Source organism: Pseudorca crassidens, chromosome 3, assembly GCF_039906515.1.
Source record: "Pseudorca crassidens isolate mPseCra1 chromosome 3, mPseCra1.hap1, whole genome shotgun sequence".
NCBI lineage: Eukaryota > Metazoa > Chordata > Mammalia > Artiodactyla > Delphinidae > Pseudorca > Pseudorca crassidens.
Genome location: NC_090298.1, coordinates 109,647,125 through 109,671,762, shown reverse-complemented (window position 1 = coordinate 109,671,762; position 24,638 = coordinate 109,647,125). Strand labels below are relative to the sequence as shown.

Below are 24,638 nucleotides of genomic sequence, written 5' to 3'. Positions count from 1 at the left end.
GCAGAGCTCCTTCCCGCACTGGCCTGATTGACAGATCAGGACCCAGTCTCTCCAAGAAAAAAATACTCAAGGCAAAGAATGATACGTCTGCCCTTTCTTCCTGCCTTCCAGCTTGCACGAGCCACTGTTCGTGATCCCAAGACAGGTGTTCTCACTGTTGCCAGCTACAGAGTTTCCAAAAGGTTAGCAAAGGTGATGGTGGTGGCGGGGTGGCTGCTCAAGCCCCAACTCCTGGGCCTCCCAGTTCCTATTGAAGTGAGGGTGGCTTGGCTTGTCCTCCCTGCTGGCACCTCCCCTACATGGAGCACTCATCCTGTGCTGCCTGTTAGTGCTGGCCCTGATGCTGGGGAGAGAGTGTAGAACCGCATCGAAACCTGCCTTCCCCACCTTCCTTTCTCTCCCTCTTGTTTTGGCTTAGCTCCTGGCTGGAGGAGGAGGATGACCCAGTTGTGGCTCGGGTGAATCTTCGGATGCAGCACATCACAGGCCTAACAGTAAAGACCGCAGAATTGTTGCAGGTATGGCTTGTTTCTGGGAACCCTGGAGTTGGGAAGGGAGTATTTCTAGCTAGATGTTCTTCCAGGGTGCTCAGGGCCAGACATAGGGAGGCTTGCCCAGTAAACGGTAGGACTGCAGGATGCTATGAGTATGGAGTGGCCTCGTGTTGGGAAGCCAGAATTAAGTATGCCCACTGGCATTCAACAATTAGCATTGAACAAATGTCAACTGAATGTCTTTTGTGTGCCCAAGTATCATACTCGGAGCTAGGGATCATTGGTGGGCATGGCAGGCCCATTTATGTCTTCTTGACTACAGAAGCTGAAATCCTAAGTTGTTTCAGGGACACCTCTAAGAGCTATAAATATCTTCATGGGTCATGGTTCTGAGTCATAGTCAAATGCACTTGGAGGTAAAGTGTTCTGTAATACATTGGTAGCATTGAGAGGCCTGGACTGGTTGGCTGGTGAAGGTGGAATGCTCCTTTCTAAGTACCCCCTTGGGACCCTGGCCTCCTGTTTTGCATTTCAGAGGTGATTGTGAAGAAACATGGTAGCACCATGCTGAAAATTTTGGGTAAAGCTCCTACTAATGTGTTGTCTGTTCTGTTGAGTTCAAATCAGTACTGGCCACACTCCCTTTTGAACATCCCAACTTCTGGGTTCTGCTGTAAAATGACGATCTGAGACACTGCCAGAGAAGTTTCAATGGCATTTTTCTTGAGCCCCCTGGATCTGTCTGTTTGGCCAGAGTTCCCGTGTATTTAAGAATATCACACTTTACCTGATCAACCATGGCTCTTCAGTAGAATACTGAACTGAGATCACTTGGAAAAGATTCTCTGAACTTTTGCCTGGACACATACAAGCAAATCAGCACTCATTTCCCCCCCCCATAGCTGTGTCAGCAATCAAAACCAATTTTGAAGGTCCTCCTTATGAATTTATGTGAAGTCCACCAGAGTTTTTAAAAACATGCTGATTATCTTACAGTCCTGTGAAATTTTAATATAATTTTTTCATTTCAACTCAACTTAGTGTTGAGTTTGTAAGCCTAATTGTTGGGTAAGTTCTGCAGACAAGCACATCAAGAGAGGACTTCTGCCACGTCTCCCACTTTCCTCTTACGTGTGAGGACACCACCATTTCAAGAGCGATAGGGGCTCTCCATGCCCTGGGTGCATCCCTGTTGGCGTAGTTGTGATTCATATCTTCCTGGAGCAGCTTTGTTATTGTTGTTAAGACATCTACCACTGCATATCAGAGCCTGTTAGGACTGTTGTGGCCCTTACTGAGGATGATGTTCTTCTTGGTTGCTGATTCTGTACCCTGGACCAAGAGGCTGAAAAGAGTGTACAGGACCTGTGCCCCTGTTGCTCTCCTGGCTGCACCCTCTGAACCCTATCTCACATGCAACCCCAGAAGACAGCAGCTTCGTGCTTGGACTGGCTTCTCTGCCACAACCCTGGTTTCATCTTAACTGATATCTTGTCATGTTGTAACTCAATTGATGAATGGGATCTGAATGCCGCAACTCCAGTGGAGGGGCTTTTATGGTTAGGGCTCTTCTGGAAGAAGACCACAGCTGCCAGGAGGTTGAGACACCATTTTTGTTTGCTTTCATTCTCTAGGAACTGTCTTGGCATTTTCTTTGCCAGCCAGCATTGTTGAAACCTTTGATCCTACATGGTCTGAGGATAGGAACCTGGGTTTCAGTACCTGTCTGTGCTCATTCCACATTCCATGCAGTGTGATACATGCCTAGGCACCAGCAACAGCCTTCTCACCAGGGTCCCTACAGGCTTCTGGAAATGAACTGGTTTTTATGCTATCTATTGACACTCTTTCATCTGTAGTCGATGTGTTTGCTATAGATTATTTGGAAGAAAGGGCAAAAGAGGTTTTCTTTTGAATTGGATGAGGGCCTAAGAGTGGAAGAGATGCTACATTGCCAGAATTCTTGAAGATTGAAGACACTTCCGACTAGATGTGTCAGCCTCACCAAATAAGTGATTTCTAACCATTTTTCCCCTTCATTCTGACCTCAGTACCATAAATACCCACATTTTTCAAAGGACTGATTCTTCTACTTTTGTAACAAATGAATACCTCCTCCCAGGAATCAGTTTTGATTGTTATTAAAGGTATGGGTCTGTGGCCCTGAGTTTTCCCAGATGGTGATTCTGATGGCTGCACATCCGGAAGTTCCCGTGACACTTGTACTATTTGGGCACAGTATTAAAATAGTATAGGTGTAATAGCTTTAGCACCATGATCAAATGTGATTCCCAAAACTGTTAAAAGATGAGCCAGCTGTTAACAATACAGCTTCTTTCATTATCCCCAGGTAGTGAAAGTTTAAGCACTCCATCCAACAAGTGGGAGTGTTGGAAAATGCAGTCATACCCTGCTGCTCCAACAGCAAGCAGCAACTGAATTTTCCTGAGTGCACTGGCAAATTGATCACAGTCATGTTTAAAATTTTCTTCAAGTTCTCGACTATAGTGGATCCAAAGAAAAAGCATTTGTAATGTCACTTCATCAACTGCTCTAGAACTTCCCTACTTAGATGAACCTCCAGGCTTAGGGTCACCTGCTGACCTCCTTGCACTAGGCCTCCTTGCACTGTTGATAGGATTTCTAGCTATTTTTGGTGTGGGACTCTTTTTTTTTTTTTTATTGTTTAAAAAATAAATGTATGTATTTTTGGCCTCATTGGGTCTTCGTTGCTGGGTGCGGGCTTTTTCTCTAGTTGCTGCGAGCAGGGGCTACTCTTCGTTGCGGTGCACGGGCTTCTCATTGCGGTGGCTTCTCTTGTTGCAGAGCAGGGGTCTAGGCGCGCGGGCTCAGTAGTTGTGGCGCATGGGCTTAGTTGCTCCACGGCATGTGGGATCTTCCCTGACCAGGGCTCAAACCTGTGGCCCCTGCATTGGCAGGCGGATTCTTAACCACTGCGCCACCAAGGAAGCCCCTGGTGTGGGAATATTGAAGGCTAAAGCAGTATATGACAGCATATTTTCTCACTGATTCTGATTCTTCATATCAACATTTTAATTTTTTTCAACATGGAAAAATCATGCTGCCGAAAATCCACATTTCATCACATTTGATAAATACTGTTTTTTACTCCAAGAGGAGGATTTTCTCTCTTGTAAAGCTCACCCTTCCTCTCTCTCCCTCATGTCCATGAGTCGCCATTATTGCCAGTTTTGCAGCATCTTTCACCTGTTAGAATTGCCAAAACGGGTATACAAAATCAATTTTCTGAGGATTAATATTTGAACTCCAAAGGTGTGTATGGTTTCATTAAGATACAGTAACCAAGTGTTCCCAGATGGACATTGGTGGTACCATTTGGTACATCAGCTTTCATGTCAGATTCTGTATTTTGTCTTGAACTTCATCCCTCATCTAGCTACTGAAGCTAAAATAACCATTGTGATTTAGGACTTATATTGTGCTGATAAACTGTTCATAAAGGCATTTATGATTTCTAATCCAATTAGTGGCACCTGAGGTGGCTCAGGCCCTATTCCAGGTCCAGGCTTCCACTGGGGGCACTGAGGTAGAGCAGCAGTTTTGGTCCCCCTGCAGCCAGCCGCCCATTCCCTGCTGCTTCACTTGGATGCAGAATTACTCTGTGCAGTGTACCACTGTGAGATGGAGTGGGATTTGTTTGTCCTATTCAGACTGACCAAGAAGAGCTTCTGGGGCATGGTGACAGAGGTGACAGGAGCACTGCCAGGCACTGAGTAGCTTCCAAACTAGCATTAAAAAAAAACCCCAATCCTGAGTTTGTTGTTGGCATTCTTCTGGATTACCATCTCATTATCTTCCAAATAATCAGGGCCCAGGCCAGGGCCTGCCTCAAGGAGGGCTCCCTCTGCTGCTGCCCTGAAGGGCTGGAGCTTCTCCACAGTGGTCATCTGCAGCTTGCCCATCTTTTCCTTTTTGGGAAACCACATTTGTGCTGCACCCTTCCTCTTGGACACAGCTGTAGACCTGTTTGCAGCATTTGTTCTGCCCATACTGGCAGGGGATAGTTACCCTCCTTAGAGAGGTTGCTTTTGGGGATCTGGTTGTTACCTAGGGAGATGGGCTGCTTCAGGGTGGTTCATGCTGCTAACAGTCCAATGCTGTTTTTTCCCACCAGGTTGCTAATTATGGAATGGGAGGACAGTACGAGCCACACTTTGACTTCTCTAGGGTAAGGCCCAAATCACAGGTGCTTTCAAGGGCTCTGCTGTAGCTGGTTTGAGAAGGCTGGAGCTTTTAGGAGCACTGTGGCCTTCACATCAGGCCCCCCTGCCTCAGCAGGGCCCCCTCTTTGTTGCTGGAGAAGCCCAAGTCCAGAGCCAAGTGCAGCCCAGCTGTTTCCCCTGTGAGGTCAGGAGTAGTCCCCCTGGCCCAAGCCTGCCATTCTTTGCCCTGACTCTAAAGCAGAGGACCTCACTAGGTCTCTGTGAAAGCTGTTCCTGCCCCCTCTCCCCCATGCCTGGCCAGGGTTTCCTTTGCAGCCTTGGCCCCTGGTCCAGGCCAATATATGGAACACATACTTAGTACCTTCCCTTGACCTTTTTGGCCCCAGTCCTGTGGGTGGCGGGTGAAGTCAGTTGCAAACTCGGGTGAAAGTTGTTATCTATTGCAGCGACCTTTTGACAGCGGCCTCAAAACGGAGGGAAATAGGTTAGCGACGTTTCTTAACTATGTAAGTATTGGGTACAGGCCCACTGTTTACTCTCACTTAATTTTATAGAAGGATGAGCAAGATGCTTTCAAGCGTTTAGGGACGGGGAATCGTGTGGCCACGTTCTTAAACTACGTGAGTATGACGCGTGCAGTGTGTGGGCCTTAAGGGGAGCCTGGGTCCAGAGTGCTCTCTTATATCCACTCCTGTCAGAGCTGATACCACCAGCTGTTGCTTGATGGCTGGGCCCTTCTGGCCCTCAGCGCCCGTCTTGGCTGGAGTAGAGAGTTGCCCTTTGTTCCCATTTGTGTGCTTCCCCCAACCCCCGTGACTTTTACATCCCTGGCTCCTATTAGATGGCCCAGAGCTAGTCTGGACTTTTGGGATGGGTGTCCTGGAGGGTTCCCTGCTTGGCAGCAGAGTGAGGAGGTAGCTTGGAAGTGCTCTTAGATGAAGCTGCCTTCGTTTCCCCAGAGCTCAGTGGCCTGCCTGCCTGCCTGCCACCTGCTGCCTGTACTCCAGCCACAGGTTGTTGGGTTTACCTCTCACACAAGGAACAGTGTCCTCTCCCCTCTGCTGAGACAGCCAGGTCTAGAGAGGCATAGAAGCTGTCAAGTAACTTAGAGACAGAAGCCTGTGTCCACTTTTCCCTTTGGTGTCTCGTTTAAGTTTTTATCATGTGGTTATTATGTGCTGGGGACTGCCGTGAACATGCTGGTGAGCAGGACATTTGTGGTCTCTCTTAGGCTTACGGTCCTAATATGAAAGACTTGCTTTTAAACATAGGAGAGGTAATTGTTTAGTTACCATAGTGATAAGTGCTTTGAAGAAGTAGTGCAGAGTTGGGGTTCAGAGAAGGCCTACCTTGGGAAGTAACATGTCGGTTGAGACTTGAAGATTGAGTGGAAATTAGTTGGTGGAACATGATTTCTGGTAGAGAAGAGAATGTGTGGACACCTGGAAGAGGGAAGGAGATTGGGATGTTGGAAAAAGAGAAAAAGGGTTGTGGGTCTCAGAGATAGTGCATTAATTTGGGGTGGCTAGAGGGAGAGGCTGGTGAGACTGCCAGGACCTTCAGGTTCTAGAAAAGAGCCTGGATTTGATCCCCACTCTGGTGGGAAGCCATCAGGGATTTTCATCTTATTCATTTACCATATGTCTGTTGGGTGCCTTTCAGTCTGTCTGGTATGTGTCCTGTGGAAATATTTTAGCTCCACGTTTGATTACATTACAGGCAAAAAACTTGAAGTAAGAGACAGATGAGAAAGAAGTGGCGCTTTGGGCATGAGCTGAGGCACGCTCTGTGGGCATGAGTGCAGCCTTGCTACTGTGAATATTGTGTTCCATTTAGTTTGAGGTTTTACTGTGGGAGAAAGCAGGCCTTCTGGAGACACAGTGCCCTAGCTGGCCCTGGGGACGGTAGTTGTTCTGGGAAGGTGAGGGTCTGACTAGACCTGCACGTTACTCAAGCCAGAGAAACAGAATCCATAGTTGGGACCACAGATGGTGTTAGAAGCTGCAGGGAGCTCCTGGTCAGGGAAGCTCACAGAGCACAGTGGCTTAGGCAGGCCAGCCTGGATGAGGATAAAGGGGGTGGGGTCAGTCAGGCATTTTCCCAGTACAGGCTCAGATTTTTCCTGCTTGAGGACAGCCAAGATATGGGTATCCTGCAGGCCTACATCTCTCCATGGCATGGAGACTGTCCTGATGAACCACACAGATTAAACAGCGTTTAGGGAGGGGCAGGGTGTGGGAAGAGCCTTTCTTGGCCAAAGGGCTGGTGGTGGAGTTGTTCATGCTCACAGGAGGGTGATCTGCATACTTTGTCATATCCTTGGTGGCTCAGTTGCTCTGAGAGCATTGAGTAGAAGGGCCAAGCTCTATGCCTTGTATTCCCAGATGAGCGATGTGGAAGCTGGTGGTGCCACTGTCTTTCCTGATCTGGGGGCTGCACTTTGGCCTAAGAAGGTAAGTTCTGGTTCTTGTGGGTCAAAAGTTGAAGTGCAGAACTCAGACCTCATCCATGTCTCCTAGTCCCATTCTCTGGCCTGCTTGAATATCACTTTGAGGGGCCTTAGCCCCTTCCTGCCTGAACCCTGACCTGTGGTCTCAGCTTCCATCTGGCGAGATGGGATGGAGAGGGAAGTCCCTTCAGGGCCAGGTGGGATTCCAAACATCCACGCTACCGTGAAGGGTAGGTGCTTTCTGGGGAGCTTCTCTGTACTGGAGTCCCAAAGCCCTGTGCCCCTGGACATGGGAAAGTGAGGGTGTTTCTACTCAGGGAGGGCTCTTTGGTACTCGGGGTCAGATCGTTGAGCCCAATATCTAAGGGTGTTGTATGACAGGGCTTCTCTTTCCAGGGTACGGCTGTATTCTGGTACAACCTCCTGCGGAGCGGGGAAGGTGACTACCGAACGAGACATGCTGCCTGCCCCGTGCTTGTGGGCTGCAAGTGGGGTGAGTGGCTTAAGCTGTGGTGTTGGCCTCTGGGCTCTAGTGGTCAGCCTGAGACTCTGAGCTGGGAGACAGTTGCTGCTAAATTTTCACAAAGCCAAGACTGTCTCCCTTTTTGAGATTTGGTTTTTTGTTTTTGTTTTTTCTTGCTAACAGGTAGTCCCACCCAGCCATGTTGCTGTCCACTCAGCTAGTTATGTGCCAAGACAGCTGGTTGGGAACACTCCCAGAGATGCCTAGAGAGCTAAGGAAGCCCCAAGGAAGAATAGCTACATAAGCATCATAGGTCCAGGATGGCTCCCCAGAAAAGTGGACTCTGGCAAGGGTTCTGAGGTTGCAGTGGGGGAGAACTGGAAACAGAGAGGAGAGGGTGTCCCAGGCAAACAAAACCCACGTGGAACAAGGCACAGGCTAAAACCAGCATCATAGGTGTGGGGGCTGGCTGCCTTTGTCTCTTGTGCAAGGGGAGGCCCGTGGCACAGGGGCCAAGAGATGAGGCTCAAGCCTGGGACCAAACTGTGGAGGCTGAAGTTGAGCTTTATTCTGGAAGCAGCTGTGGTGAGTCATAGAGAGGCTTGAAGCAGGATGTGACAGGAAGTGATCACAAAGAGATAAGTTTAGAGCCCTCTTGGAGAGTTATGGGGATAAAGAGTGATAGGTTCAGAGAAAATTAAGCAAATGAAAAAGAAAATGAGAAAAGAAAAAGTTGTATAAGAAAGCAAATATAAGTACAGTTGACCCTTGAACAAAGCAGGGGAGGAGCTTCAAAATGGCAGAAGAGGGCTTCCATGGTGATGCAGTGGTTAAGATTCTGCCTGCCAATGCAGGGAACATGGGTTCGGGCCCTGGTCCGGGAAGATCCCACATGCCGCGGAGCACCTAAGCCCGTGCGCCACGACTACTGAGCTTGCGCTCTAGAGCCCGTGAGCCACAACTACAGAAGCCCATGCGTTTAGAGCCTGTGCTCTGCAACAAGAGAAGCCACCGCAATGAGAAACCCGCACACTGCAACAAAGAGGAGCCCCTGCTCACCGCAAGTAGAGAAAAGCCCGTGCGGATCAATGAAGACCCAACGCAGCTAGAAAAAAAAAAAAGATGGCGGAAGAGTAAGATGTGGAGATCACCTTCCTCCCCACAGATACATCAGAAATACATCTACATGTGGAACAACCCCCATAGAACACCCACTGGACGCTGGCAGAAGAACTCAGACCTCCCAAAAGGCAAGAAACTCCCCACATACCTGGGTAGGGCAAAAGAAGAAAGAAAAAACAGAGACAAAAGAAGAGAGATGGGACCTGCACTAGTGGGAGGGAGCTGTGAAGGAGGAAAGGATTCTACACAGTAGGAAGCCCCTTCATGGGTGGTGGAGGGGGGAAGCTTCAGAGCCACGGAGGAGAGCGCAGCAACAGGGGTGCGGAGGGCAAAGCAGAGAGATTCCTGCACGGAGGATTGATGCCGGCCAGCACTCACCAGCCCGAGAGGCGTGTCTGCTCACCTGCCAGGGGGTGGGGGTGTGGGAGCTGGGAGCTGAGGCTCGGGCTTTGGGGGTCAGACCCCAGGGAGAGGACTGGGGTTGGCTGTGTGAACACAGCCTGAAGGGGGTTAGTGTGCCACAGCTAGCCGGGAGGGAGTCCGGGAAAAGGTCTGGAGGTGCCGAAGAGGCAAGAGACTTTTTCTTGCCTCTTTGTTTTGCGGTGCGCAAGGAGAGGGGATTAAGAGCACTGCTTAAAGGAGCTCCAGAGACGGGCGTGAGCAGTGGCTATCAGTGCGGACCCCAGAGACGGGCATGAGACACTAAGCCTGCTGCTGCAGCCACCAAGAAGCCTGTGTGCAAGCACAGGTCACTATCCACACCTCCTTTCCTGGGAGCCTGTGCAGCACACCACTGCCAGTGTCCCATGATCCAGGGACAGCATCCCTGGGAGAACACACGGCATGCCTCATGCTGGTGCAACATCATGCTGGCATCTGCCACCGCAGGCTTGCCCAGCATTCTGTACCCCTCCCTCCCCCCCGGCCTGGGTGAGCCAGAGCGCCCTAATCAGCTGATACTTTAATCCCATCCTGTCTGAGTGGGGAACAGATGCCTTCAGGCCACCTACACGCGAAGGCAGCGCCCAATCCAAAGCTGAACCCCAGGAGCTGTGTGAACAATGAAGAGAAAGGGAAATCTCTCCCAGCAGCCTCAGGAGCAGCGGATTAAATCTCCACAATCAACTTGATGTACCCTGCATCTGTGGAACACCTGAATAGACAACAAATCATCCCAAATTGAGGCAGTGGACTTTGGGAGCAACGATATATATATTTTTTCCTTTTTCTCTTTTTCTGAGTGTGTACGTGTATGCTTCTGTGTGTGATTTTGTCTGTATAGCTTTGCTTTTACCATTTGTCCTAGGGTTCTGTCTGTTTTTTTTTTTCTTTTTAGTATAGATTTTAGCGCTTGTTATCATTGGTGGATTCGTTTTTTGGTTTGGTTGCTCTCTTTCTTTTTCATTACTTTTTAAATTTTTTAAAAAATTTAATACCTATTTTTTATTTTAATAACTTTATTCTATTTTATTATTATTATTATTTCCTTTCTTTCTTTTTTTCTCCCCTTTATTCTGAGCCGTGTGGATGACAGGGTCTTCATGCTCCGGCTCCGGCTGTGTCAGGCCTGTGCCTCTGAGGTGTGACAGCCGAGTTCAGGACATTGGTCCATCTGAGACCTCCCAGCTCCATGTAATATCAAATGGTGAAAATCTCCCAGAAATCTCCATCTCAACGCCAAGACCCAGCTCCACTCAATGACCAGCAAGCTACAGTGCTGGACACCCTATGCAAAACAGGCAGCAAGACAGGAACACAACCCCACCCATTAGCAGAGACACTGCCTAAGATCATAATAAGGTCACAGACACCGCAAAACACACAACCAGACGCGGACCTGCCCACCAGAAAGACAAGATCCAGCCTCATCCACCAGAACACAGGCACTAGTCCCCTCCACCAGGAAGCCTACACAGCCCACTGAACCAACCTTAGCCACTGGGGGAAGACACCAAAAACAACGGGAACTACAAACCTGCAGCCTGCAAAAAGGAGACCCTAAACACAGTAAATTAAGCAAAATGAGAAGACAGAGAAACACACAGCAGATGAAGGAGCAAGGTAAAAACCCACCAGACCAAACAAATGAAGAGGAAATTGGCAGTCTACCTGAAAAAGAATTCAGAATAATGATAGTAAAGATGACCTAAAATCTTGGAAGTAGAATGGAGAAAATACAAGAAACGTTTAACAAGGACCTAGAAGAACTAAAGAGTAAACAAATGATGAACGACACAATAAATGAAATTAAAAACTCTCTAGAAGGAACCAATAGCAGAATAACTGAGGCAGAAGAATGGATAAGTGACCTGGAAGATAAAATAGTGGAAATAACTACTGCAGAGCAGAATAAAAAAAAAGAATGAAAACAATTGAGGACAGTCTCAGAGACCTCTGATACATCTGGGACAACATTAAATGCACCGACATTCAAATTATAGGCGTCCCAGAAGAACAAGAGAAAAGAAAGGGACTGAGAAAATATCTGAAGAGATTATAGTTGAAAAACGTCCCTAATATGGGAAAGGAAATAGTTAATCAAGTCCAGGAAGCACAGAGAGTCCCATACAGGATAAATCCAAGGAGAAACATGTTAAGACACATATTAATCAAACTGTCAAAAATTAAATACAGGGCTTCCCTGGTGGCGCAGTGGTTGAGAGTCCGCCTGCCAATGCAGGAGACACAGGTTCGTGCCCCGGTCCAGGAAGATCCCACATGCTGAGGAGCGGCTGGGCCCGTGAGCCATGGCTGCTGAGCCTGCGCGTCTGGAACCTGTGCTCCACAGCTGGAGAGGCCACAACAGTGAGAGGCCCGCATACCTCAAAAAAAAAAAAAAAAAAAAAAGCAAAGAAAACATATTAAAAGCAGTAAGGGAAAAACAACAAATAACATACAAGGGAGTCCCCATAAGGTTTACAGCTGATATTTCAGCAGAAACTCTGCAAGCCAGAAGGGACTGGCAGGACATATTTAAAGTGATGAAAGGGAAAAACCTACAACCAAGATTACCCAGCAAGGATCTCATCATGTTTGATGGAGAAATTAAAACCTTTACAGACAAGCAAAAGCTAAGAGAATTCAGCACCACCAAACCAGCTCTACAACAAATGCTAAAGGAACTTCTCTAGGCAAGAAACACAAGAGAAGGAAAAGACCTACAATAACAAACCCAAAACAATTAAGAAAATGGGAATAGGAACATACATATTGGTAATTACCTTAAGTGTAAATGGGTTAAATGCCCCAACTAAGAGACATAGACTGGCTGAATAGATACAAAGACAAGACCCATATATCTGCTGTCTACAAGAGACCCACTTCAGACCTAGGGACACATACAGACTGAAAGTGAGGGGATAGAAAAAGATATTCCGTGCAAATGGAAATCAAAAGAAAGCTGGAGTAGCAATTCTCATATCAGACAAAATAGACTTTAAAACAAGGAGACAAAGAAGGACACTACATAATGATCAAGGGATCAATCCAAGAAGAAGATATCCACGTGCTTGTGTATGTGTAACATGTGCATGTGTAACAATTGTAAATATTTATGCACCCAACATAGGAGCACATACAGACTGAAAGTGACACTACATAATGATCTACAAGAGACCCAATTCAGACCTAGGGACACATACAGACTGAAAGTGAGGGGATAGAAAAAGATATTCCGTGCAAATGGAAATCAAAAGAAAGCTGGAGTAGCAATTCTCATATCAGACAAAATAGACTTTAAAACAAGGAGACAAAGAAGGACACTACATAATGATCAAGGGATCAAGCCAAGAAGAAGATATCCACGTGCTTGTGTATGTGTAACATGTGCATGTGTAACAATTGTAAATATTTATGCACCCATCATAGGAGCACCTCAATACATAAGGCAAGTACTAACAGCCATAAAAGGGGAAATTGACAGTAACACAATCATAGTAGGGGACTTTAACAACCCACTTTCACCAATGAACAGATCATCCAAAATGAAAATAAATAAGGAAACACAAGCTTTAAATGATACATTAAACGAGATGGACTTAATTGATATTTATAGGACCTTCCATCCAAAAACAACAGAATACACTTTCTTCTCAAGTGCTCATGGAACATTCTACAGTATACATCATATCTTGGGTCACAAATCAAGCTTTGGTAAATTTAAGAAAATTGAAATCGTATCAAGTATCTTTTCCGACCACCACACTCTGAGACTAGATATCATTTACAGGAAAAAAATCTGTCAACATTACAAACACATGGAGGCTGAACAGTACACTACTTAATAACCAAGAGATCACTGAAGAGATCAAAGGGGAAATCAAAAATTACCTAGAAACAAATGACAATGAAAACATGACGACCCAAAACCTGTGGGATGCAGCAAAAGCAGTTCTAAGAGGGAAGTTTATAGCAATACAATCCTACCTTAAGAAACAGGAAACAGCTCAAATAAATCAACCTAACCTTACACCTAAAGCAAGGAGAGAAAGATGGACAAAAACCCCCCAAAGTTAGCATAAGGAAAGAAATCATAAAGATCAGATCAGAAATAAATGAAAAAGAAATGAAGGAGACAATAGCAAAGATCAATAAAACTAAAAGCTGGTTCTTTGAGAAGATAAACAAAATTGATAAACCATTAGCCAGACTCATCCAGAAAAAAAGGGAGAAGATTCAAATCAATAGAAATTAAAAAGGAGAAGTAACAACTGATACTGCAGAAATACAAAGTATCATGAGAGATTACTACAAGCAACTCTATGGCAATAAAATGGACAACCTTGAAGAAATGGACAAATTCTTAGAAATGCACAACCTTCCGAGACTGAACCAGGAAGAAATATAAACTGACTGATCACAAGCACTGAAATTGAGACTGTGATTAAAAATCTTCAAGCAAACAAAAGCCCAGGACCAGATGGCTTCAAAGGCAAATTCTCTCAAACATTTAAAGAAGAACTAACACCTATCCTTCTCAAACTCTTCCAAAATATAGCAGAGGGAGGAACACTCCCAAACTCATTCTGCGAGGCCACCATCACCCTGATACCAAAACCAAAGATGTCACAAAGAAAACTACAGGCCAATATCACTGATGAACATAGACGCAAAAATCCTCAACAAAATACTAGCAAACAGAATCCAACAGCATATTAAAAGGATCATACACCATGATCAAGTGGGGTTTATCCCAAGAATGTAAGGATTCTTCAGTATACATGAATCAATCAAAGGGATACACCATATTAACAAATTGAAGAATAAAAACCATATGAACATCTCAATTGATGCAGAAAAAGCTTTTGACAAAATTCAACACACATTTATGATAAAAACCCTCCAGAAAGTAGGCATAGAGGGAGCTTACCTCAAATAACAGAGGCCATATATGAAAAACCCACAGCCAACATTGTCCTCAGTGGTGAAAAACTGAAAGCATTTCCACTAAGATCAGGAACAAGACAAGGTTGCCCACACTCACCACTATTATTCAACATTGTTGTGGAGTTTTAGCCACAGCAATCAGAGAAAAAAAAGAAGTAAAAGGAATCCAAATCGGAAAAGAAGAAGTAAAGCTGTCACTGTTTGCAGATGACTTGATACTATACTTAGAGAATCCTAAAGATGCTACCAGAAAGCTACTAGAGGTAATCAATGAATTTGTTAAAGTAGCAGGATACAAAATTAATGCACAGAATTTCTTGCATTCCTATACACTAATGATGAAAAATCTGAAAGTGAAATTAAGGAAACACTACCATTTACCATTGCAACAAAAAGAATAAATTACCTAGGAATAAACCTACCTAAGGAGACAAAAGACCTGTATGCAGAAAACTATAAGACACTGATGAAAGAAATTAAAGATGATACAAATAGATGGACATATATGCCATGTGCTTGGAATGGAAGAATCAGCATTGTGAAAATGACTATACTACCCAAATCAATCTACAGATTCAGTGCAATCCCTGTCAAACTACCACTGGCATTTTTCACAGAACTAGAAAAAAAATTTCACAATTTGTATGGAAACACAAAAGACCCCAAATAGCCCAAGCAATCTTGGGAAAGAAAAACGGACCTGGAGGAATCAGGCTGTTGGACTTCAGACTATACTACCAAGCTACAGTAATCAAGACACTATGGTACTGGCACAAAAACAGAAATATAGATCAATGGAACAGGATAGAAAGCCCTGAAATAAACCCACGCACATATGGTCACCTTATTTTTGATAAAGGCGGCAAGAATATACAACAGATAAAAGACAGCCTCTTCAATAAGTGGTGCTGGGACATCTGGACAGGTACATGTAAATGTATGAGATTAGAACACTCGCTAACACCATACACAAAAATAAGCTCAAAATGGATTAAAGACCTAAATATAAGGCCAGAAACTATCAAACTCTTAGAGGAAAACGTAGGCAGAACACTCTATGACATAAATCATAGCAATATCCTTTTTGACCCACCTCCTAGAGAAATGGAAATAAAAACAAAAATAAATGAGACCTAATGAAACTTAAAAGCTTTTGCACAGCAAAGGAAACCATAAACAAGATGAAAACACAGCCTTCAGCATGGGAGAAAATATTTGCAAATGAAGCAACTGACAAAGGATTAATCTCCAAAACTTACAAGCAGTGCATGCAGCTCAATATCAAAAGAAACGAACAACCCAATCCAAAAATGGGCAGAAGACCTAAATAGACATTTCTCCAAAGAAGATGTACAGATTGCCAACAAACACATGAAAGAATGCTCAACATCATTAATCATTAGAGAAATGGAGATCCAAGCTACAATGAGATATCACGTCATACCAGTCAGAATGGCCATCAGAAAATCTACAAACAATAAATGCTGGAGAAAAGGGAACCCTCTTGCACTGTTGGTGGGAATGTAAATTGATACAGCCACTATGGAGAACAGTGTGGAGGTTCCTTAAAAAACTAAAAATAGAACTACCATACGACCCAGCAATCCCACTACTGGGCATATACCCTGAGAAAGCCATAATTCAAAAAGAGTCATGTATCACAATGTTCATTGCAGCTTTATTTACAATAGCCAGGACATGGAAGCAACCTAAGTGTCCATTGATGGATGGATAAAGAAAATGTGGCACATATATACAATGGAATATTAGTCTGCCAGAAAAAGAAACGAAATTGAGTTATTTGTAGTGAGGTGGATGGGCCTAGAGTCTGTCATACAGAGTGAAGTAAATCAGAAAGAGAAAAACAAGTAATGTATGCTAACACATATATATGGAATTTAAAAAAAAAAAAAAAGGTCATGAGGAACCTAGGGGCAGGATGGGAATAAAGACGCAGACCTACTGGAGAATGGACTTGAGACCACAGGGAGGGGGAATGGTAAGCTGGGACAAAGTGAGAGAGTGGCATGGATATATATACACTACCAAATGTAAAACTGATAGCTGGTAGGAAGCAGCCACATTGCACAGGGAGATCAGCTCGGTGCTTTGTGACCACCTAGGGGGTGGGATAGGGAGGGAGACACAAGAGGGAAGAGATATGGGGATATACATATATGTATAGCTGATTCACTTTGGTATAAAGCAGAAACTAACACACCATTGTAAAGCAGTTATACTCCAATAAAGATGTTGGAAAAAACCCCCAAGAAACAAAGCAGGGGTTAGGGGTGCTGACCCTCTGCACAGCTGAAAATCCGTGTCTCTTTTTTTTTTTTTTTTTTTTGCGGTACGCGGTACTCTCACTGCTGTGGCCTCTCCCGTTGCGGAGCACAGGCTCCGGACGCGCAGGCTCAGCGGCCATGGCTTACGGGCCCAGCCGCTCTGAGGCATGTGGGATCTTCCCGGACCGGGGCAGGAACCCGTGTCCCCTGCATCGGCAGGCGGACTCTCAACCACTGCGCCACCAGGGAAGGCCCCGTGTCTCATTTATAGTTGGCCCTCCATATGCACGGTTCCTCCATATCCAAGGTTCTGCATTTTCAAATTCAGCCAATTGCGGATCATGTAGTACTGTAGTATTTACTAATGAAAAACATCCGCATATAAGTGGACTTGCTCAGTTCAAACGTGTTGTTCAAGGGTGAGCTGTATCATCTATTTGGTAGTTCAAGTGTGAGTAATATTTACATGACATAATAATGTAAATACTGAATATTAAGTTAACTAGAACTTGTGATTTAACTATATTGGGGGATGGGAGGGGGATCTATGTATTTTAAGAGTGGTGTAAAAAATTCCAAATCTCCATATTCTATGGTAGACTGTCAACATATAAGATCTAAAGTTGGAAGTCAAGAAATAACATTATGTTTTAGAAAAATGAGGATAAATATCAGAAGAAACAAGAGTTGAATGTTAGAGGAAGTGGGGATTGGTGGTGGAAAGGAGTAGGTAGGAGATTGCTATTTATCATTATAAGCCTTGTAGAACAATTTGATTTTTTCAACTAAGTTCGTGTATTACTTACAAAAATTAGTTATTATTAATTGTATTTTAAAAGTACTATGACTTCATTAGTACATTAAAAGCAATTTGTTTTTTCATTCGTTATGAAAGAGTCTATATTGAGAAGTGAAATTGTGGTTTGTGAACATGTAAGACACAACTTTAGTTGATAGTGCTAGCATCACCTCTGCTTCTCTGCTACCCACAGAACACAAGATTGATCTGCCGGCCCAGAGCTCCTGAGGTTGACATCCAGGCCCTCCACAATCCTGACAGGCTTCCTCGTCTCTTACCTCTGAGTTCCCACCCACCACATCCCAGTAATATCAAACTTGTTGGGGTCTTTGACACATACCAGCGTGGATCATGCCTTGATGTCTTTCTCATCCTGTTCCCACTTCCTAGACCCCCTTGGTATAGGAACCACCTGTTCTGTCCATCTTCTTCCCTGGATAACTCCTATTCAGGGAGTCCCAGCCCTGGGGTTTCCTCTTCCCCCACATGGTTAGATGCCCTTTGGCTCTGTTTCCATAGCAACCTACACACATGTGTCGTGTGTCACTGACAGAGTTTTGTATGATTATCTCTCTTTCTCACCAGCTCATAAGCAACTTGATGCCCGAAACCAAGTCTTACTCATGTCTGATTCCCAGGCCCAATGTAGGAGTCATCAAGAAGGAATCATTAATTTTGGCTGCTGAACCAACAGGATTGTAACATACTTTCTATCTGTTCACAGTCTCCAATAAGTGGTTCCATGAACGAGGACAGGAGTTCTTGAGGCCATGTGGATCAACAGAAGTTGACTGACATCCTTTTCTGCCCTTCACCTCCCTGGCCCCACAGCCCATGTTGTCTTCAAGTTCAACGTGACAGACCCCTTCTACTTTCCAGCTTTTGTCAGGCGGGTCTTTGGAGGCGTGAATGTTGTCTGGAGCAGAGATGGTCCTGGGGAAGGTCCTGGGTGACTTGGGTGACCTGGGTCCCAGCCTCACCTGTCAAGCTATCTCTGGCTGCAAGGGTAGGGTTGGAGCAGAGTCAGGTGGTCTAGTACCTAGCAAGATGCTTTTGTACCTCAGGTGCTTTAGGTGTGAGATGTTTCAGTGAACCAAAGTTCTGATACCTTGTTTACATGCTTGTTTTTATGGAATTTCTATTAATGTGGCTTTAACCAAAAAATAAAATGTCCCTGCCAGAAGCCTTAAAGAGCCTTATTTGGAGTATTTTTTTAAGACGGGGAGCTTTTACCAAGTTCACCATTTCCTATGCATCTTCTCTGTACAGGCAGAATCTAGGTAAGGAATACTTGAGTGGCAAACCTGAAGTTAGGTTCTAGACCAGGTTTCAACACTTATTTTTTCTCTAAGCTTCAGTGTCCTTTCTGCAAAGTAAGGGAGACAGTCCCTCCTTGCATCTCAGAGAACATAGAGATCATGTATGTCCATGATTGTGATGCTGTTATAATTTGAAATTTCTAACTTTAAAAATTTGAGATATACACACAATTGTTTGTGATACATAGACGTACAGTTTAAAGAATATGCAGGTGAGCATGAGCACCCATGTCACCATCACCTGGGTTAGAAAAGAGATTATTTTCAAATTTACACCTCAGGACCTGCTGTGAGTCCCTCCATGATCACATTTCTGACCTTCCCCCCATACCTCAGTGGTAACCATTGTCTAGTGATTTGTGGTAGTCATGCTTTTGCTTTTCTTTGTAGTTTTACTATATGTGTCTATATCCCTAAATAAATAGTAATAAAAAATAAATAAAAATTTTATTTTAGATAAAATTTATTTTAAAATAAAAATTTTATTACTAAATAAATAGTAATAAAAATAAATAAAAAATTTGTTTTCCCTTATTTTGAACTTTCTGTAATGGAATCAGTATATTTTGGGGGGTGTTTGGCTTCATTTATTTTACAGTTGTTTCATGTTACTGTGCAGCTGTAGTTTATGTTAACTCGTGTAGTTCAGTTCTGTTAGTGTATTTGGTAGGACAGCACCATATTATAGCTGATATACTGTTGATAGACATTTGAGTTGGTTTCAGTCTTTTATATTATGAATAAGGCTGCCATTGCATTTTTATATGTGATTTCTGGTGCAAATAAACACATTTCTGTAGAATGTATTTCTAGAAGTGAAAATTCTGAGTCTAAGTAGGTGTGTCTTCAACTTTACCATATAATGTATTCCAGAGTGGTTATGCACATTGTCACCAGGAGTAAATAAGAGTCCTTGTTATCCCAGCCTTCTCCAATATCTGGTATTATCATACTTTTGCATTTTAGCTAGCTTGTTATGTGTATAGTGTTATCTATTTTAACATGATTATTGAACACCTTTTTTGTATGTTTATTAGTCTTTAGGTTTCATCTTTGTCTATTAAAGTCTTTTTCTTACTAATTCACAGGAATTTTTAACATATTAGGGACACAGGCTCTTTGTTGGTTACATGTTTTGCAAATATCTTTTTTCTAGTTAGTCTTTTCACTCCTAGTTCTGTCTTTTGATGAACAAAAGTTCTTAATTTCTATGTCAAATTTATCAAGCTTTTTTTTTGATTTATGGTTTTTATGTCTTGTTTAAGAAATTCTTCTGTATCCCAAGATTATGAAGATATTTCTTATATTCTTTTTTTTCGCGGTATGCGGGCCTCTCACTGTTGTGGCCTCTCCCGTTGCAGAGCACAGGCTCCAGACGCGCAGGCTCAGCGGCCATGGCTCACAGACTTAGCTGCTCCGTGGCATGTGGGATCTTCCCGGACTGGGGCACGAACCCGTGTCCCCTGCATCGGCAGGCGGACTCTCAACCACTGCGCCACCAGGGAAGCTCTCTTATATTCTTTTCTAAAATCATTATAGTCCTATCTTTTACATTTGTATCTTTAATATACCTAGGTTTTATTTTTGTATATGAGGTGCAAGGGCCTACTTAAAAAGATTCTTTTTACATATTTTATTAGGCTAGGCTAGGCTAATGCTAGAGTAATAAAATAATCCCAAAATATCAGTGGCTTAATATATAAAACTCTCTCTCATGCAAAAAATCACTGGCTCTAGGGCAACTGTTACCTATCTTCTGCCATGCAATCTCCCTCTAGTGCCTTCCACCATCAGAACCTAACAGGAAGCCAGCTAGTAAGGGAATCTGAGAAATGTAGAGAGTTGCAACTCCAGTATAACAGCAGAGTATAGAAAAATGAGTTTAGAGCTGAGAAACAACAAAAATTACTGGCAAGCTAGGTGGGTTGGTTTGTTTGTTTTTGGTCCTGTTTGAGATTCTTTGGGCTTTTTGAATCTGTGCAGTAGTATCTTTAATCAGTTTGGGATAATTATTCAATCCTTTTCTCTTTCAATGTTTTCTGCATTCCTTCTGGAACTCTGGTTAAATGTAAATTAGAGTATATTGTACTATTCTTATCTCTTAAGCTGTCTTTCATATTTTTAATATCTATGCTATGTTTTTGGGTAATTTTTACAACTGTCTTCTTATATACTAATTCATTTCTATTAAATATATATAGGAGGGTTTTTTTTAACCACTTTAAAGATGTAATTCCATTCTTTTCTGTCTATACTATTTCTGTTGAAAATTCAGCAATCTTGTCATTTTGTTGCTCTTTTGAAAGTAATTTCCCCCCCACCCCCTCCCTACTATCTGAATTTAAAAATTTTTCTTTGTTTTGGTTTTCACTAGTTTTACTATGATGTATCTAGTGTGAGTTTCTCTTTTTATTTTCTGGCCTGGCATTTACAGAGCTTCTGGAATTTGTGGGTTGATCTCTTTGATCAGTTTTGAAAGTTTCTCAGACATTATTCAAATATTGTTTCTGTCTCATTTTCTGTCTCTCCTCTCTTTCTGGGGTCCCAGTAATCTGGATTTTCATTGTGTTTCATTATGTCTCCTTTTCTGTATCTTCCATTCTTTTTCCCCCTTGTGCTTCAGACTAGATATTTTCTATTAATCTGTCTTCTAATTCATTCATCTATTTTTCAGTTCTAGAATGTCTTTTCAGTTTTTTTAAATAGATTCTAATTCTCTGGGGAATTTACCTTTTGTTTTCTCCATGTTTTTCTTTAACTAATGAATCAGTTATTTTAAAGTTCTTGTCTGATAACTCCATGATTTAGATTTTCTATGTATCTCTTTCTATTGTCTTCTTTTCCTGTGGTTTCTGGTCATTTGGTCCATTCTGTTGGTATGCCCGATAATTTTTGATTGAATGCTGGACACAGTGTATGACAAATTATAGAGGCTCTGGATGGTGATAACCTCCTACACCACTCTCCTACTAGGCAGAGTGAGGACTGATCACCTTAATCCAGTCAGGGCCTGGGCTGACTTAATTAAGGCTGGGTTGCAGTTTTCTTCAGACACTACCTCTGGGTTACCCTTGTTATCCCCTGTCAGGGAGGGGAAAATTTCCCCTTCTTCTCCTCTTGAGTTCTTGTGGCTGGTATAATAATAAAATTGATATAAGACAGATTAACAGGAGAAAAAAACATTTTAAATCATGCATACAGAGGTCTCATAGAAATGGGATCTAAGAAGTGGCCAAAGCAGGCAGCTTTTATACCTTTTAGACAAAGAGACAATAAAGTTGTGAAGCATTGGCAGGACAAAGAAACTTAGGTTTTGGGTGCTCAATTAATAAAAAATCAAAACAGAATTTGGACTTAGGGTGGTAAATTAAATAAGTAACAACATTTATGCAGGCTCCTCAGTCTGAATGATAATGATATCACTTAACTCTGGTGATAAGGGTGTCCTTCTACCTCCAGATGCAAGGAGGGCACCTTTCACACGAGAGATTTATTTCCTGCTTTCAGGGAGACAGAAAGGAGGGTCAAAGTGTCCCCCTTATGATGTCTATTTCTTAAGTAACTTTGATTCAAAATAATATGCCATTGAGGTACATTTTGGGGTGGCCTACCCTGGGCCCCAATACCCCCTTACAGGATATAGTCCACCAGGGATTTTTTAGTTGACAGCCTAGAGTGTTCCCTGGATCTGTCTCACTGGCAGTTCTACACTTCTAATCCTTGTATTCTCAGTATCTAGACACTGCCCCCCAAATCCATTTTTTTCCCAGATGTTTTCTGCTTAGCTTCTTAATCTTCCATTGTGCATGGCTTCAGATTTCAGAAAATGTCCTAATGGGTAAACAGTCTGAGTGGTTTACTAAGTTCCACACCCCTCCCTCATATTCAATATGCTAAAAAAATTAGTCTTATTTTTGTCTTACAGTGCGCTTTGAGACCACCAAGACCTCTGCCGGTTTCTCTGTCTCTTAGCAGTTGCCCATTGCTTGGGTCCTTTGTCTGGATCCTCAGTCTCTTATGCTATGCCTAGAATCAGTAAATGATCAAAGGATAAAAGAGGCCAGACTTTTGGCTCACCCACCTGAGATTCATCCTTCCCCTGGATCTTGATGCTTAAGCCCTTTTTTGCTTCAGCAGTCTGTTGATGTCTTCAGATTTTTAAGAGATTTATCCAGCTTTCATGGCTGTTTTTGACATGAAAGTTGATCTACCACAAGCTATTCCATCTTAGCTAGGAGTAGAATTCTCTTATTCATTTGAGTTTTTGACATTAATATTCATGTGAAATGAAATACAGATATCATTTGCCTTTGATATCTTCCTTTGTTACCTGGTATAATAAGATGTTCCACATTCATCTTAAACATTTCCTGCATTAAGCATGGAATCAGCTATTAAGGAATCTGTTATGTGTTGTTGCCTTCCTGTCAACCCCTGTATGGTCCTGGAAACAAACAGAAGATAACCTTAGAGATATGGCATCGTTTTCAGTAATCTTTATTAACCTACTTAGCTAAGTATTAACATGTTCACTATGGCACCAAAGAGTTGAACATTTCAGTGTGCGTGAGGTAGTGCGCTAGGAATGTTGCAGTCTGTTATTTCAAACTCACAACTCCTTAGAACAGATACAGAAGAAGCTGAAGGTCAGAAAGGTTAGATAATGTATCTGAGGTCACATGAGGTCTCATTGCTGGTTAGTGAAAGGCTTGGAAATCAGACCCTGATCTGGCAGCTTCCCAAAGCCTTTGACCTAAAAAAAGTAATTTATATTTTTATTCATTCAACAGTTATTAAAGATTTGATGTGATAGCAAAGATAAATACTGCCTTTATCTTTAAATAATTTTGGGTAATGGAACAGATGCATAAATAGATGTGTAAAGTTTGAGAGGTTTGATAACAGAGAACCTAGTGCTTAAGTAGCATAGGAGAGTGAGGTCTCATTTAACGAGGGAGTTGGCACCACATTAGATCTGGGTCTTGAAGTATAAATAGAAATTTTTTTCCTCTGCTATCCCAGTTTGAAATACATGCACATGGCGTAAAAAATAAGGAACAGAAGAGCTTACCATGAATAATGCTTTCCCACCCTACTCTCTCCTCCTGTGGTCCCCCTTCTTAGAGGAACTTTTTCAATTGTCTTTAATTGTTCTGACTCTAAAGCATAGATTTACAAAGTGCTGTCTCTTGATTTTTCCACTTTAGAAATTTGAGAGATGATCATCTAGCTTTATTCACTATCCTACATTACATCTTTCCCCCTCCCTTTGTCACTTTTTGATAGCTACAGTCCTTTCTTCTTTGCCTGGTAACACAAACGTCTTTTTTGTTCTGTAAGCCTAAGGTAACATCTCTGACATTTTAGTATGTGAGCTGAAGATCTAGTGTTTGACCAAACAACTGGTCACCATAGTCTAGCCAAGTTAACATATAAAATTAGCTTTCACATGCCTTTTTACCTCCCAACTTGTGTCAGTTATACTTTGGACACTTTTAATATCCAGGATAAGTTGAGTTTAAAAGTTGGAAAACAAAAACTACGTATGTATCTTAGTTTAAGTCATTATGATGTTGATGTAGCTATCGTAAAAAGGAATCTGTGCCTTATTTGTCTAATAAAATTCAAAACAAATTTACAATGTGTGTGAGTTTGCTAGGGCTGTCAAAACAAAATATCACAGACTGGGTTGTTTAAAACAAATTTATTTTCTCACAGTTCTGGAGGCTAGAAGTCCAAGATGAAGGTGTCAGGAAGTTTGGTTTCTTCTGAGGCCTTTCTCCTTGGCTTGCAGATAGTCACTTTCTCACTGTATCTTCACATGGTCACCCCTCGATGTGTCTGTGTCCAAATCTCCTCTTATAAGGACACCAGTTATATTGGATTAGGGCCCACCCATATGACCTCATTTACCTTAATTACCTCTTTAAGGCCCTAATTCCATATACAGTTGCATTTCAAGGTACTAGGTGTCAGGACTTGAACGTATGAATTTCGGGGAGGTACATAATGCTGCTAGGAAATCATATTAGATCTGCAACATTATTGGGAATAAAAGAGGCAAAATACTTTCCCTTACTTTTTGTATATCAGATGTAGCCCATCATGAACAAGTGT

The 24,638-nt window shown here is 42.9% G+C and overlaps 1 protein-coding gene across 8 annotated transcripts in view; it reads left to right on the top strand.

Annotated features, from left to right (window-relative positions):
• LOC137221641 (prolyl 4-hydroxylase subunit alpha-2) overlaps positions 1 to 18,393 on the top strand; it is a 41,632-nt gene extending 23,239 nt beyond the window's left edge. For 6 of the 8 annotated variants that reach the window (XM_067731682.1, XM_067731687.1, XM_067731684.1 and 3 more), the window contains 7 exons: positions 112 to 182; positions 419 to 518; positions 4,651 to 4,704; positions 5,254 to 5,319; positions 7,084 to 7,152; positions 7,545 to 7,641; positions 17,927 to 18,393. In XM_067731682.1, the coding sequence (XP_067587783.1) occupies positions 112 to 182; positions 419 to 518; positions 4,651 to 4,704; positions 5,254 to 5,319; positions 7,084 to 7,152; positions 7,545 to 7,641; positions 17,927 to 17,997 (528 nt within the window). In that variant the 3' untranslated portion in view covers positions 17,998 to 18,393. Of the gene's footprint in view, positions 1 to 111; positions 183 to 418; positions 519 to 4,650; positions 4,705 to 5,145; positions 5,206 to 5,253; positions 5,320 to 7,083; positions 7,153 to 7,544; positions 7,642 to 17,926 lie in introns of all 8 variants that reach the window. The other 2 variants (XM_067731680.1, XM_067731688.1) reach the window with 2 other exon arrangements.
• The last annotated feature ends 6,245 nt before the right edge of the window (positions 18,394 to 24,638 follow it).